Below are 16,902 nucleotides of genomic sequence, written 5' to 3' on the forward strand. Positions count from 1 at the left end.
AATGGAAAGCCTTTGCATAATCAATAAAACACAGGTAAACATCTTTCTGATATTCTCTGCTTTCAGCCAAGACCCATCAGACATCGTTTTCTTTTTTCAAGCTCCACACAGCCTTTATTCACACATCTTCCCCTCTGAAGGTGCCAGAAAGGACTGGTCCAGGAGGGCTATGGGAGCCCTAGGGAGGCTGTAGGGAGCCCCTAACATGAAAGAAGAAACTGAAGCATGGGGCTACCTGAGAATACAGGCAGAGGGCCAGGTCCTGGTAAGGCAAGGCATGCCCACATACATGAGTCAGTGCTTGCTGGGACATGAGGCTGTGGAGCCTCCAGGTATGTGGAGCCCTGAGCCACAGCCTGGGATAAGGGGGTGCTCCCTGGCCCTGCCTGCTGGGAATGAGGCTTCCATTTTCTGGGAGCAGAGCCAGGCATGTGATTCAGGCCAGGATGAGGCTGACTGCAAGGGCTCAAGGTGCCCACCCCACCCTTGCAATGGGTCAGAGGGCCTCATAGAGCATATGAGAATGTGGACTTCAATGCAGTTCAAATGCCAGACTGAAAGGAAGGGGGTGGTGCCCTCATTCCACGGCCTCTTCTGAATCCGGCTTGAACCTCTGGAAGTTCTCTGTCAATGTATGCTTGCAGCCATTACTGTATTACCTTTAGCAGAACTTTACACACATGGGATATCAAAGAGATTGCCCGATTATTTCTGCATTCCGTTGCATCACCTCTCTTTGGAATTGGCACAAATATGGATTTCTTCTAATCAGTTGGCCAGATAGTTGTCTTCCAAATTTCTTGGCAGAGATGAGTGAGTGCCTCTTGTGCCGCCTCACTTTCTTGAAAGATTTCAATGTTTATTCCATCAATTCCTGGTGCCTTGTTCTTTGACAATTTCTTCAATGTACCTTGGACTTCCTCCTTCAGTATCTTTGGCTCTTGGTCATATGCTACCTCTTGGAAAGGCAGTAGTGTAATGCTTTAATGGGGAGCATAGTGACTCCATACGGTAAGCACTGGACTGTGAGCCCCAAGGTCCACAGTTTGGGTCCACCAGCTGCTCTGCAAGAGAAAGATGAGGCTTTCTGCTTCCTTGAAGATTTAAAAGTTTTGGAAACCTTTTACAGGGTTGTTATGACTCAAAGCACTTAACAACAGTAATGTAAGGATTTAACAGAGCAAGATGAATGGTTTCAGTTGATAAAACCTGAATTAATTTAACTCTTATTTCCACATTCATACTTAAGAAGCTCCATAGATTGTTGTACTATCCATTTCATTGAAGGGGGCTTGAAGTTGTCAGGATTTTTAAGATGGAGAAAGCTTCTGGTGTCAGGTAACATTAATAAAGGATCATCTAACCTAAGACATTTATGCTTGCATAAATGAATATTGGTAGGCTAATTAATTTACCTTCCTACTTACCTAGGAAGGACTCCTGGTGTGACGCTATAGGATCAGCACTGGATGGGGAACCACAAGGTCGGTGGTTCAAACCCATCAGCTGCTCCTCAGAAACCATGTACAGGTTCACTATAGTCAGAATTGACTCGACGGGCACTTATCAAAACACAACAATCAATCAAAACAAATATGAAGATCATATTTGGTGGTTGTGTGTCTTCGAATTGGTTGTGACTCATAGCGATCGTGTGTAGGGTTTCTGAAGCTGTAAGATATTAAAGTCTACTAAAATATCTTCAACAAAAAACCCAACAGTGTTTCTGAGCAAGTTAAAAAAGCATACAGAGCTGGCTGTGTATGCTTTACAAAGCAAAACAAAGAAGAAAGAAAGAAAAACAAACAAACCCAGGTACATTTAAACTAGAGAGTAAAGGTGACAATTTAGAACATAAAGATGTGAAAATAATTTGTGAATCCAATGAGAAAACAGGAACTCTGTAGTTTGAAACAGGGATGTATAAAAGACCAGGACGCTCAATGCCTGGGTCTGGCACAGAAGTTTTCCTTGGCAATTATATTTGTCTGCAAAGAAATTGAAAAATTACACTGTGAGTTCACAATTGTTTTTTTTTTTTCCTCTGAGGTCAGTGATCAGTGGCTTTCTGACATGGAAATGTTTATTCTTCCACAATAAGCAACAACGCCAAGCTTTATTGTGTGTAATTGTATGCAGTTACAACAACAGGAAAGAAAATTACCTTCTTGGCAAACTTTCATTTAATAGGGTTTACCAGTGCTCTGCTATTAGTGCCAATCACTAACCGTACTTTATTTTCTCCAGCTCCTGTTCAAGGTGGAGAAAACACACCTCTCTTATTCTTGCCTCCTACTCAGGTAACTTCTAAATCATTGAATAAAGAGTAATAGTTCAATAATAGAAGACCAATGGTTCATTCTTCTCTTCATAAAAGGCAGAGTTGTGTAAATCAGTTACTTGCCACATTAATGCCTATCTCCTTTGTGTGATAAATACAACAGGCCCATTTTGGCTTTTGGAAGAGAAAGGGATCCTTTCACAGATGTTTGGGTTTGGTGTTTGCTGAGTTAAATACTTGCATTCATATGTACAACATAAAACTTTTGTCAGTCTGAAATTACTGTTAGGTAGCCATATGTCCTAGCCCTTTTCCTCTTTTAAATTTTAAGTACTGCAAAGGAACTATTTTCTTTGTGAGGGTCCCACACTTGGGATGGAACCTTCTCTGTGGAATTTTGACACCCTATTAATTAGTGGTTATGAGCGGGAGCTGCTCTCGCTCCTCAGCTCCTATTCTGCCATCAGTCAAGTGTGATTCTGTAATAAATTTCCACAAAGCAAACTATTTCTGGTAATTCTCCCTAATTAACACCAGGCCTGCTAATAATACATCGGTACCTATGTGCTTCTGATATAACCAAGATCTTGTCTGAGAGGAACCAAAAAGGGAAACCGCCAACTTAAATTAAGCAAAGAGGAAGTTATATGCAATTCTGTAAGAAAACCTTTGATAATCTTTGTTTGGGAACATTTTGACCAGAAAACACTGAGCAACAGGGAGGCTGGTTCTGGTTGGAGCCCTGAATGGGGATTTATTGTAAACACACACTGTTGAGTCCTAAGCCTATAAATCTTGTACTGGATTACTGTTTCTTAACGAAGGAATGACAGATCTCTTATTTTGTCGGTGCATTTTAATGTGCAATGACGTGATTGATAGAAACCAAACAGCAGCTATTAAAATGTCAGATGCAGACTTGATGCCCTTAAAATTTTGGCTTCTGGAGTTTAATATACTGTGAGCAAAGAGACTTGAGTTTGTCTTTTATTCCTAATATACAGCCTGCAACAGAAACATTCCTCTAAACTTTATACAGTTGGACAAAAATCTTACTCAAACCAATAAACAAATGAGGAAGAGGTAAATCTAACTAGTTATGGAATAGCTAGCTAATGAGACTGAAATCAGTTAAGCATGAAGTAACTTGCCCTTGGTTAATGCAAAATGTAGATGATGTTGTTTGAATATATGCTATAATGCAATGCTTGATATGGCAGATTATTCCAATAAATAAACTGAACAATATTTTTTTTTTAAATGTTACTTCCATGTTCCCAAACATTGTGTATATTCTATGGCTAGGACATAAAAAAAAAAAAATGGATAAAAGTAGAAAAAAATGTGACAAAAGTTTCAAATGTTTTATTTTGGGGACATATTGATAGGCAAATATCATAAAGGAGTGATTCTACTGAAAACGATTACATCTCATCCTCGCCTGTGAACATGTAACATGGCTTTCTCATGGTGACATTCAACGGACACAAGTACCACCCACAAAGAAAAACCAGGAGACCTTGTCTACATCACTGCAATCATTTATTTATTATGTGCACATTAAAGTATTACTTTACTGACTATATTTTTCTTGTGATTCTTAATTAGAAAATGTATCCAAAAGCAAAACAGCACAGATACAAACCAATTTAAAGAAATTTAAACAGAAGTTAGAGGTTAACAGATTAGGCAACTGATACATTGAGAATCCAAATGTAATACGTTTAAACATTTGGGGGCAACTGGGAGGGGAATACATTGAGTTGATTAAATTTGTATAAAACAATTCATTACATTTTCTCCTATGTCTGAAAAGTTTCTTCCTTAAGTAGGAATGACTACATTGCAAATGCCACAAAAAGGTTAATAAAACACTAAATGTACATTTGAGCAGGGAAAAGGAAGAATTCTTTCCTATATACTTAGTGGTCCTAATATAGTTCTCTTAAAATAGTACTATGAATACATTTTTGTTATAGTTAATTTTAAAAAACACTGCATTAATATTTTGAAAATTTAACTTGGCAGTTCAAATCCACCAGCTGCTCCTAAGACACCCTAAACTAAGTCATTATGAGCTGGAACCCACTTGATGGCAATTAACAACAACTACAAGGAGCTCTGGTAGCATAGTGGTTACGAATCGGGCTGCGAACCTCAAGGTCAGCAGTTCGAAACTACCAGCTACTCTGCGGGAGAAAGATGAAGCTTTCTGCTCCCGTAAAGATTTACAGCCTCGGAAACCCAGTCGGTTCCAACTCCACAGCACATAACCATCACCACCATCAACCACTTGTTTAATATTGTGACCATCCCAAATGATTAGGTTTTAGTCTTAGATTCTAAATGTAACCCGAATTCACAGAACATGTATGTTACCATAAAACATAAGCAAAGGGAAACTTTAGGTTGCTACTTCAGCCGGCAAGGAGCTGTAATGGTGTAGTGGGGTTATGCATTGGGCTTCTAACTGCAAGGTCAGCAGTTTGAATCTCCCAGCAGCACTTCAGGAGAAAGATGAGGCTTTCTGTTACCATAAAGACTTACAGCCTCAGAAACGCTATACAGGGTCACTACGAGTCGGAACCAAATCGGGGGCACATAACGACCAACAACCACTTCAGCGGGCAATGTTAAATCCAAGAGAAATATAAATCTTTATCACTAAAATTCTGAAATTGTGAAATCCAAATAGAATTTTTAGAATGATAGACTATGATTTTAATATGTACTACGCTATGTCATGTATAGCATCCAAAATATACATCAAGAAAGACAAAAAGCAAACGTTCTACAGTGAAGAAGTACTAATAAAAATGCTACTGACATGGAATATTTATATTCAGAAAAATAAATATTCAGGGAGCTCGCCAGAAGATTAAAGTGCTCTGCCAGTTATTAAACAATTATCGTTGGTGTATTAAATATGGCATTTCTTGCTGTAAAATACGGATTCTTCTGTGATATGTTCAATGTTTATTTCAGAGGATTAACTGTCGTAAGAGCAAATATAAAACTTTGCCACAAAGAGGAGGAGGCAAAGCACTAAGACAAAATGATAAATTAGGAAGCATCATTACCCTTTTAGGAATAAAATTTAGAGAAATACGCTCCATGAATAATATGTAGAAAGAAAAGTCTAATAAAAACAAAATCATTAATGTAAGATAACTTTATAAGAAATTCCCACCAAATAAAATTCTTTGAAAAAAAAAAATACCCACGTTCCATTGACTTATCAAATACTATCTTGGTATAAAATCTGTTAAGGCAAAATTAAACAAAACCATCTAGACTACACAAAAACACAACCACCAACTTGGTTTCTATTGTATGAAGCCGAAGGCTGACATTAAGATATGTGTCAGTACACATCAACATGTCTTCTATGGGTGGTTTCAGTAGCAATGAGAACTAGCACACAGTGAGTGCTAGCATGTTATCTCAATAGAAACTTCCAGACTCCCTACAAGATGTAGGGTAAGTTTTGGGCTGCTATTGGTGGGGCATTTAGTTTGCCATTCTGTGTCCCCCTTTCCATTCTTTTGTCCCCAGTTAATTATTATCTGGGTAGGATATAAAGCCGCTAGACCATAAATTAACAGCTTTCAGGACAAATGCCTTGAAAGTTCTTAGGGAGGTTAAACAAATATTGTCGCCTAAAACCTCCTCCCTCTATAACAAACATGCACACAATGGAAGTGAAGTCTGAAGTCCTTAGTGAATGACGGGGCAGGAAGGACTTTGGGTTCTGTCTTAACTTTAAAAGCACATTACCACAAACAGATTTAAATTATAATTTAGTGAGAATCAGGAGTTTTTATTCACTCTAGAAACAAAGAAAAAAATGATCAAATGCCATAATTTGGTTCCTCACCTGGCAAATATCAACAAGAGCCATGATTTTTCTGTCCTCATGTGTTATCTACATAATAATTCCCCCAAATCAGGAAAACAAATAATAGGCCAATTTGAATAATCAATCATGTTCCCTTTCTATACTACCAAACCTCAGTGAATAAAAGCTTTCCAAACTTTGTGATTGGAAGTAGTTACTTATTACTGAGAACTACAAAATAATAGCAACAAAAAAGAAAGTCTAGATGTTATTATAGGTTCAAGTCAATCTTCTGGGTATTTTTCTTCTAATGTAGAATTCAAGAATAATAATAATAAAAAAGATTATTCCGCAAAGAGAGCTCTCCAACCTTCATTGGTCTTTTAAACGGATCGAATTGCTGTACCATCCAAAAGGGGGACATTTTTCTTTTCATGGTACAACCCTATGATTTACTATAACTATCCAACCACACTTTTTTTCTACCTTTTCTCTTCAAAGAGAGAGAAAATTAAATTTCAGAGCTCAAAGTTATTTAATTGGCTCCTTTCCTCAGCAGAAGGGAAGAGGAAAAAATAAGTCTGAATAATATAGGTGATGAATTATACACACTGAATAAAAATATTCATAGTCAAATAAAAATCAAGACTTTGAGATTTATAAACCATATGGTACCTAACAACAGCAAAATGGTAACTTTTGAGGGGTAATGGAAGAAAAATAAAACATCGCTTCTAAGCATGGCATTTTGATTTAAGAAAAAAAAAAAAAAATCATTAAAAGTCTCACTGGACTCTCCGATTGGAAAGATCATCTCCAAGGGGAAAAAAGTACACAGAACTTTTAAAAAATTGACACTTACTAATTGATAGAGTTCTGTTTAAACTCCTACTTAGTGTTTTAAAGATAAAACATGAATTCGCTTCATTTTTAATACAACGATTCTCTTATTGAACAAGTATAAGGCATTTTCATTGCCTTTTACAGATTTACTCAAATACTATCTAACCGGGAAAGAAAGCCTAATTATTTCTGCATAGAGGTTGAAGTTTTATTCTAAAATTTAATTCTTCACTAATTTATTCTAAGAGGAATTTAATAGTCAACCAGGAAATTGGTTTTTATAAAAGCTATTTTATGGGCAGAAAATACGGGGAAAAAAGTAATAATAAATGCCAAACTGTCTCTTTACTTTATGAAGCCAAATATGTCCTCATAGACTTGGTTTTTAAAGCTGGAACTTATCCCTTAAGGGCCACTATTATTTTTCAAAACTCCATGTAAATATTACATCTGAAAATTAATTGGTAATTTTCATTCTCTTCTTTCTTATCAAATTCTTCTCTTCTCCTGAGCCGTTGACTTTTAAAAATTCACAGAATGAGCATGTTTCTTACAAAGCGGCTTGTCCTTCTTGGAGAAAAAGGTCTGACCTTCCAAACTTTCACAACACACCTGAAAAAGAAGCATTGCTTAAGAGAACTTCATTATTTTATCAAGTAGGCCTGCCTAAGAAGGGAAACATGACTTTGTCCCCCATTGAATATTACGATAAAGCACGTTAGCTGGCTTGTGTTAGAGCCCCTCACATTTCATGACTAGGACGTGTCATGAAATCATCCAGAAGTAATAAAGAATGCCTTTTTTCCTGGAAGCTATTCTAATTAGAGCTCTGGTAGCATAGTGGTTACAAATCGGGCTGTGAACCGCAAGGTCAGCAGTTTGAAACTAGCAGCTGCTCCGCGGGAGAAAGATGAGGCTTTCTGCTCCCGTAAAGATTTACAGCCTCAGAAACCCTGTTCAGGGTCACTATGGGTCGGAACCGACTCGACGGCATTTAACAATACCAACAATAATTCTAATTTGATTAAATCATAAATAATTATTTTTCTTTATTGGAAGGAAAACAGTTAAGCTAGTGAAAAAATTAATACATAAAGAGGTCACATTACATATGCTTTTTTCCTTCAAATTCTCATCAGTACTTTAAATTAGCTTCCTGTTGTAGAAAACCAAGACATTCAAAATAAAAACTCAACTCAATTGTTTTGCCAAACTTTCTGAAGCCCAACCTTTAGCCTGCCTCAAATTCCCTGGTGTGGTGCTGTGGGTTAATGTGCCAAACTCCGAAGCTGTCTGAACTTCAAGGTTGGCGGTTCAAGCTCACCAGCTGCTCCCTGGAAACCCTATACAGGGTCACTATGGGTCAGATCTGACTCGACGGCACTTAACAACAACAACAAATACACAGGCATGGGATAACTGGTATTTTTAAATGGATTTCTTTGCGTCTTCTAGTGAAAGCACTGGCCAACATTTGGCTGCTAGGGATTACATAGTTAACTATCTACGGTCATGTCTTCTTGTCTTTCGTACTCCTTTTGTTAATTATCATGCTAATAAACAGCTCTAACAGAGAACAGGAGAAAGAAAATCACCTCAAAGTGATTGTTTGTTTGTTCCAATAGGTTTTATGAAATCTAAAGGATGGTAGGTGAAAAAGGGGATGAGCCCTAATGAGATGGACTGGCACAGTGGTGGAAGGAATGGGGTCAAGTGTAACAATAACTGTGAGGATGGTGCAGGACTGAGCAGTGTTTTGTTCTGTTGTGCACAGGGTTGCTATGAGGTGGAACGCACTCAACAGCAGCTAACAACAACAAGGAAGGATGGATGAGGTAAATAAGACAGGGTTACATAAGGATAAATAATATTTGGAAAAATTATTTGAGTTCAATTAACATTGAGAATTGCCAGTTATATTAAATCTAATAGAAAAAATTCACACATCTGAACAAAACACCTTTACTGGGTGTTTTCTAAATGAAAATAATTAAAGAATGTTGTTGTTGTTAAGTACCATGAAGTCAGTTTCAACTCACAGTGACACTGCACAGGGCTTCCGAGGCTGTAAATCTATATGGGAGCAGAACGCCTCATCTTTCTCCCGTGTAACCACTGGTAGAACTGCTGACAAGTTGACAAGTTGGCAGCCCAACTTGTAACCACTACGTTACCAGAGCTCTTAACTTTAATGTCGAACTCTATCTTTAGCATTAAAAAAAAAAGCCAAAAGTATTAATAAAGGTTAAATAAAACAAGCTGAAAATCCCAAGCCCATTGTCATCAAGTTGATTCTGAGTCATAGTGCCCCTAGAGGACAGAGCAGAAACTGCTCCATAGGTTTCCAAGGCAGCATCAAGAGAAGATGGAAGGAATACAGTCACTGTACCAAAGGAAATGGTTAATGTTCAACCGTTTCAAGAGATGCCATACGATCAAGAGCCAATGATACTGCAGGAGGAAGTACAAGGTGCATTGAAGGAATTGGCAACAAACAAGTCACCAGGAATTGATGGAATAAAAATTGAAATCTTTCAAGAAAGTAAAGCAGCACATGAGGCACTAACTCATCTCTGCCAAGAAATTTGGAAGACAACTATCTGGCTGACTGATTGGAAGAGATCCATATTTGTGCCAATTCCAAACAGAGGTGACTAAACAGAATGCAGAAATCATCAGACAATCTCTTTGATATCTCATGAGAGTAAAGGTAATACAGAAACGGCTGCAAGCATACATTGACAGAGAACTTCCAAAGGTTCAAGCCGGATTCAGAAGAGGCCGTGGAATGAGGGATATCATTGCTGATGTCCGATGGATCTTGGCTGAAAGCAGAATATCAGAAAGATGTTTACCTATGCTTTATTGACTATGCAAAGGCTTTTGATTGTGTGGATCATGACAAGCTATGGACAACATTGTGAAGTATGAGTATTCTGGAACACTTAATTGTGCTCATGAGGAATCTGTACATGGACCAAGAGGCAGTTTTTCTAACAGAACATGGGAACACTGAATGTTTTAAAATTAAGAAAGGTGTGTGACAAGGTTGTATTCTTTCACCATACTTATTCAACCTGTATGCTGAACAAGTAATCCGAGAAGCTGGGTTATGTGAAGAAAAACGTGGCAACAGGTGTGGAGGAAGACTCATTAACAACCTGCAATATGCAGATGATACAACCTTGCTTACTGAAAGTGAAGAGGACTTAAAACATTTACTGATGAAGATCAAAGAACACAGCCTTCGGTATGGATTACATCTCAATGTAAAGAAAACAAAAATCCTCACCACTGGACCAATAAACAACATTCTTATCAATGGAGAAAAGATTGAAGTGGTCAAGGACTTCATTCTTCTTGGATCAACTATCAACACTCATGGAAGCAGCAGTCAAGAAATCAAACAACGTATTGCATTAGGCAAGTCTGCTGCATAAGACCTTTTTAAAGTGTTGAAGAGCAAAGATGTCAGCTTGAGGACTAAGCCATGGTATTTTCAATAACCTCATATGCATGTGAAAGCTGGACAGTGAATAAGGAAGACCATAGAAGAATTGATGCCTTTGAGTTATGGTGTTGGAGGAGAATACTAAAAGTGCCATGGGCTGCCAAAAGAACCAATAGATCTGTTTTGGAAGAAGTGCAACCAGAGTGATCCTTAGAGGCCAAGATGACCAAACTTCGTTTCTCATACTTTGGACATATTGTCAGGAGGGACCAGTCACTGGAGAAGGCTATCATGTTTGGTAATGTGTAAGGTCAGAGAAAAAGAGGAAGACCCCCAACGAGATGGGTTGGCCAGGTGGCAGCATGGATGGACTCAAGTGTGGCAACAGTAGTGAGGTTGGCCCAGGATTGGACATTGTTTCGTTCTGCTGCGCATAAGGTGGCTATGAGTCGGTGCCAACTCAACGCCACCTGACAACAACAACAAGGTGGAGGATCTGAGAAAAAGAGGAAGACCCTCAACGAAATAGATTTACCAAATAGCAGCATCAATGGGCTCAAGTGTGGCAACAACAGTGAGGGTGGCCCAGGATCAGGCAGTGTTTCGTTCTGCTGTGCACAGGGTCGCTATGAGTCGGTACCGACTCGATGGCACCTAACAACAACAAATTCTCTATAAAGGCAGACTGCCATATTGTTCTCCCGTGGAGCAGCTGGTGGGTTTGAACTGCTGACCTGTAGGTTAGCAGCTAAACACTTAACCACTACACTACCAGGGCGCCTCATCAAATGAATAGGTAAATATTTTACTACTATTTACTACAGGCTCAAAGAGAAAATTATATTCATGGTCTATGTGCGGTGCTGCATAATAATGCACTGGACTGAAAGGTCGGTTTGAATCGCACACAAGGCCAGCAGTTCAAACTCACCAGCTGCTCCTCAGAAACCTTATACAGGGTTGTTATGAGTCCAAACTGACTCGATGGCACTTCACAACAACATTGCCAAGGACCATGAATATCCCTTTCTCTTTGAGCCTTTAAATAAACAGGTAGTAAAATATGTATTTGGTCACCAAGAAAGGAAGGGATCAACATACAGTTTACTTTTAGAGTTAAATCAACAACAGATTTCTATAATTGTTTATTTCTACTTTAAGAAATACCTAATGTTTCTTAAAACAGTCCTAACATTTTAAAAGAGCTTATAAAAGTAAAGGGATATTACTGTTTTAAGGAATATATATCTTTCTTTACGGACAAAAAATGCATTGATAACAGCATTTCCTCTAAAGGCATAAGCTTCTTATTGTATGCTAATAATTTCAGAAGGTATTTGGCCAAAAAATGAAAAAAAATTCAAAATCACTATAAAAAATATTTTTGAGGTTTGGAGAATTGAATGATAGAAATGTTCCTTTAATAAGTCAACCAGTTGCTCCATGAGAGAAAAATGAAGCTTTCTGCCCCTGCCGAGATTTACAAGCCTTGGAAACCCTATACAGGGTTGCTATGAGTAAATGGCATTTAACAACAAACAACAGTTAGAAGATAGAGGTCACTTACTGAGCATACAAAGCATGTGTCATGCCAGGTATAGCCCAGTGCTTCCAGGAACATGTCTCCAGCTTCAATGGGAAATTCACATCCATGGCATATGGTACCAAAGAGAGCGTAGTAATCTGTATGGGGTGGGGAGGCAAGGAGAAACATAACTTAAACATGAAAAAGACTCCCATCTGTTCATTCATTCACTCAAATCCACTTAACAAACACGTGAACATGAATAATTTAAACATAAGGAATACGTCTTCTTTGTTTTGAACTCCTAAATTGGTGTATATCTGAGTAATTTAAGATCTTTTTATCAGTTTACCATTTTTTTTTTCCAGTTTACCATTAAGAATACAAAAGAACAGTCTGTTTTAAAGACAATTTCTATTCATTGCTGTTGCTACTAAATACCATTGAGTTGGTTCTGACTCATCGTGACCCTATATAGGGTTTCTAAGGAGCTGCTGGTTGGTTTGAACTGCCAGGCTTGTGGTTAGCAGTCCAGTGCTCATCCTGCAGCACCACACCAGGACTCCAAAATCTACATACACACAGAGTCACTATGATTTAGAACTGACTTGATGGCACTTAACAACAGCAACAAAAACATATACATAAGGAGCTCTGAGAGCGTAGGGGTTACGAATCAGGCTGCTAAGCTCAAGGTCAGCAGTTCAAAACTATCAGCTGTTCCATGGGAACCAACTCAATGGCACTTAACAACAACAACATAGCTTTACTTTTGTGTGTTTAATTTCATATGAAAATATACTTTAGGATGACAGTTCTAGAAAACAGCCACAAAACCTGGATTAAATGAGATTAACATGTAAAACATCTTGATATACTGCAAAGCCATGTTTATTTCTATATGTAAGCATTCTATTAGTGTTTAAAATTGATGAAAACAAAAATGCTAATAATTAAAAATTTTAAGTAAATGGCAATGCTATGTTGTTGCTAAGTAACGTCAGTTCAGTTCTGACTCATAGCAACCCTGTACAGGGTTTCTGAGGAGCAGCTGGTGAGTTTGAACCATTGACCTTGTAGTCAAGTGCTTATCCTACACCTTGAGAAATATGTTTCAAGATATTTACATGACTTAACATTTTAAATTAAAAATTTCCATGTAACATTCTTACTTTTCTCCCAGTACTAAAATATCCAAACATGACAATAAGTAAAAAAAATTGCTACAAAATCACAGAAACCTTTATTAAACAAAAATATCAAAATGGGAGGGTATTATTTCTTGACACATCCTCCTCCCTATAGGTCTATACACTTCTGAAAGTTGTGTTTTCTTTAACAATTTTGCATTTTTTGATTTACACCAGTTTGCACATGCTTGACGGACTCAAATTATGTTCCTCTGAAAGGTTCTTTGAATTTGGGAAAGAAAAAGAAGTCTAACCGGGCTAGATAAGAGCTGTAGGGTAGATGGGATAAGGTTTCCCAATGAAAGTTTCACAAGACGGCCTTTACTACCCTGGAAGAATGAGCAGGTGCTATGCTGTGATGGAAAACATTCCTCACTGAAGTTTTTCTGGCTTTTTTTTCTCACCAATGCAGTTTTCAATTTTCTTAAAATTTCTTCCCAATAAGTTCCTGTGGTCATCCTGTCCTTCAAGAAAATCTACCAAGATCACCACTTTGGAAGTTCAAAAAAGTCACCATAACCTTCTGAGCTGACCTCTGTGTCTTGAATGTAAGTAGCCCAACAGATCACTTTGGAAGTCATTGTTTTGAGGGGACTTTGCTATTTGATCCTATTGGTAAATCTAAGACTCATCCTCAGTTACTATTTGTTCCATAAAATGGTCTTCATTAGTTTTGATCCTGCTTAAAAAAAAACGGATATAAATATAGCTCTTAGAGCTAGGTGACCTTTGTGCAATGCTTTTTTGTTTTTTGCATTCCTATTTTTTTGAAGGCACCTCAATGAGAGTAAGACAAATGTATGACTGAGTGAATTTCTCTGTAGCTATCCACAGATGATGGAGATATGCTTAAGGATGCTTAATTATTTGGTATATACACTGGGATCTTGGTAGCAAATTTTTTTTACTTTGCTTCGTATATGAAAAACACCACTGTTCTCTGATAAATTATTACTAGACTGTTAATAAAAAAGAGATTTCCAATGACTAAAAACAGTAAGAATAGTTACCATAAATTGAGAATTAATATATGATATTGGCAAACTTCATAATATATCTGACTGGGAAAAAAAGAGAAAGAAAAATTATAGGAAACTTATGAATAAATGTAATGACTGAGTTTCTATTTGGACTGTATCACACTATTAGCCACAATTTCTTTTTGCTGTATTTTCAGTTTTTGCATTTCATAGTGAAAATCCTTAGACAGAACTTTATATAGTCTACAGTTAAAAGACACTTAATGGGAGTTTCTTAAGAAAGCAGTTTCAACAAGATGTTTCTTCTCTGTTATTACTAAATTCAAATTTATCAGAATTTTATTTTCTTTTATGCAGATACTCTCACTACCGTTGACTCATGGCATTTTTTATTTAACCTGCGTTGGAGAAGAAAATATGCCATTATTTGCAACCTGATTCACGTTTCTCATCAATCTTCAATATTTGAGTTCCTCAGTACCATTCACTCAGTACAAATCTACAGAGCCCTACACTAAATTCCAGGTATTGCTCTAGGCATCATTTTAAAGTAATGAAGAGGACATGTGGATTTTTCCTCTTGGGGCTTATATTCTCAATGGAAACAGGATTTTACAACTCATTGCATTTTTAAAAATAACTGATAATTATTTCCTGTCATGGTCAGTACCATGAAGGTAAGAAAATAATGAAGTTATATATAACAATGATGTTTGTAAGGGGGAGTATAAGAGTATTATTGTATTATTATAGAGGAGTGTAATACGAAGGGGCTTCAAAATACTCGTGGTAAACTTCCATTGTCTTTTAATTCCATTTTTTCATGAACATGTTGAAGCCCTCTCAGAGCTGTTATAAGACTTTAATGAAGAGTAAGAAAGAACCACCAAAGAAGAATACTGCAGTTAGAAGGAACAGGCACAGAAGTCCTGAAGCAGAAAACAGCAGAATAGCAGAGAGACGGTTAGAGATGAGGCTGGCAGAACAGCAGCAGTACGGAGTACGGTATCGTTTTTTATTTTAGGTGTAGGTGGAAGCCCTGAAAGGGTTTTAAGCACAACCTGATTCACAAGTGTAACTGCTATTTGAGGTTAAGGAAGGAGAGTTATCATTGAGTCAGCTATTACAACATCCAGGCAAAGGGTAAGAATGAGTTAGATTTAGTGTTGGTAATTTAAATGGGGAGAAATGAAAAAATTCAATATATGGAACTGCTAGAGTTTATGAATGGGGTTGAATATGGGGAGAACAAAAGAAAAAGCAGAATCCCAGATTACAAATAGGTTTTTTTTTTTAAGTGACTAGCAAGGCCATTCATTATGATGGGGAAGACGGGGTTAAGAATAGGTTTGGTAGGTTAAAGAAAAACAAAACAAAACTAAGACTAGGCCAAATTGATCAAAACTTAATACTTTCCCTTTAAGCAATTCTTTGTAGTCTTAAAAAAATACTTTAAGGAATACATTAAATATGTCGTTAAACCTGGAGAGTTTTACACGTGTTTTGGCTAGACAGGGATTATCAGACAGTTAATCAGTCTTGCAAAGCTTCTAAAAACAAACAAAACAATTCCTTCTTCAGAAAAATTAAATGGAACTTCAAAAGATGACATATTCTGGTTGAACCAGGGTAAGTAGCCTGCAGCCAACCAGTTTCAAAATGGTCCATTGGCACTTTACTAGCAGGTCTCAGAAACGCTAGTGGACAGTCTTAATGAGCCAAAAGGATGGTGAAAAATGGAATACTAAAATGGGCATAGAAGAGTGGAGTGAAGCTGATTTAGCCTCAAATTACAAACTGACTGCTCCTTTAATTTGACAACCCTAGAGCGTTCCCTTCTTCAAACACCACATCTTGAACTTCAAGAAAAACAGCAATAAAACTCAGTCATGGGAATATAGTGGCAGTGAGTGGAATCATGGCAAGGGAAATGTGTGTGTGTGTGTGTGTGTGTGTGAAAATATGTACAACAGTAATATGTAAGTAAGGGAAACATTAGTAAGTGTTATGAAAGTTTGATTACACCCTGTGAGAAGGAAAAGGAAGTGTTCAGATAATAAGACAAATGTAGATCGGTCCTTAGAGCCTAGATTATTAAAAATAATTTTACCAAGGGAATATCCAAGCCAGAACTACCCACCCATTCAGTTAACAATAAAAAAAGGATTTAAAATTTATTTTCAAGGCAGTTGCCTTAAACAACAGAATCATATCATATAAGAATCGGAAACTTTTCATGTTGATAACTACTCAAATGTTACCACAGGAGTGTAAGAATAAGAGGTGGCTGTAACTGTCACAAGCTGGTATACCTGATATTCATAAATTATTGGGGGTTCAAGAAAAAAAAAAATTTCAACAAAGTAATGTTTACAAGTTCACATCTTATAATGAAGGTGGGAGAATATGTATCTCAACAAAGTCACATAAAAACTTTACATATTTAGAGTAACATTAAATGCCCCAAAGTCATTTAGGAAAAGCACTGGACTTAGTATTTACTTTCAACTTTATATCAACATGTATAAATTAGATAAGAGTTAACATTTACCTGTTTGAAGACTTAATAAACTAATGGCTTCATGGTCTTACCTGTCTCACAGTAGGGTTCACCATCCTCCAAGTGAAAAACATTATTACGAATGGGTTTTCCACAGGCTACACACACAAAACAGGAAACATGCCACGTTTGTTTCAGAGCATTGATAACTTCCTGGTATAGAAAGGAAATGGAATGTCAAAAACGAGAACACTAAATACATATATGTTAATTTAATAACTGTACTAATACTAT

General features: G+C 37.1%; 1 protein-coding gene across 6 annotated transcripts in view; it reads right to left on the reverse strand.

Moving 5' to 3' along the window:
* Positions 1-7,484: 7,484 nt before the first annotated feature.
* The window catches only part of PDLIM5 (PDZ and LIM domain 5), a 296,691-nt gene continuing 287,273 nt past the window's right edge, over positions 7,485-16,902 (reverse strand). For all 6 annotated transcript variants that reach the window (XM_006874692.1, XM_006874697.1, XM_006874696.1 and 3 more), the window contains 3 exons: positions 16,701-16,821; positions 11,981-12,096; positions 7,485-7,574 (listed from right to left, as the gene is read on the reverse strand). In XM_006874692.1, coding sequence (XP_006874754.1) covers positions 7,485-7,574; positions 11,981-12,096; positions 16,701-16,821 — 327 coding nt within the window. The remainder of the gene's footprint in view (positions 7,575-11,980; positions 12,097-16,700; positions 16,822-16,902) is intronic.

This window comes from Chrysochloris asiatica, unplaced genomic scaffold (genome assembly GCF_000296735.1).
Source record: "Chrysochloris asiatica unplaced genomic scaffold, ChrAsi1.0 scaffold00294, whole genome shotgun sequence".
In the NCBI taxonomy this organism is placed as follows: domain Eukaryota; kingdom Metazoa; phylum Chordata; class Mammalia; order Afrosoricida; family Chrysochloridae; genus Chrysochloris; species Chrysochloris asiatica.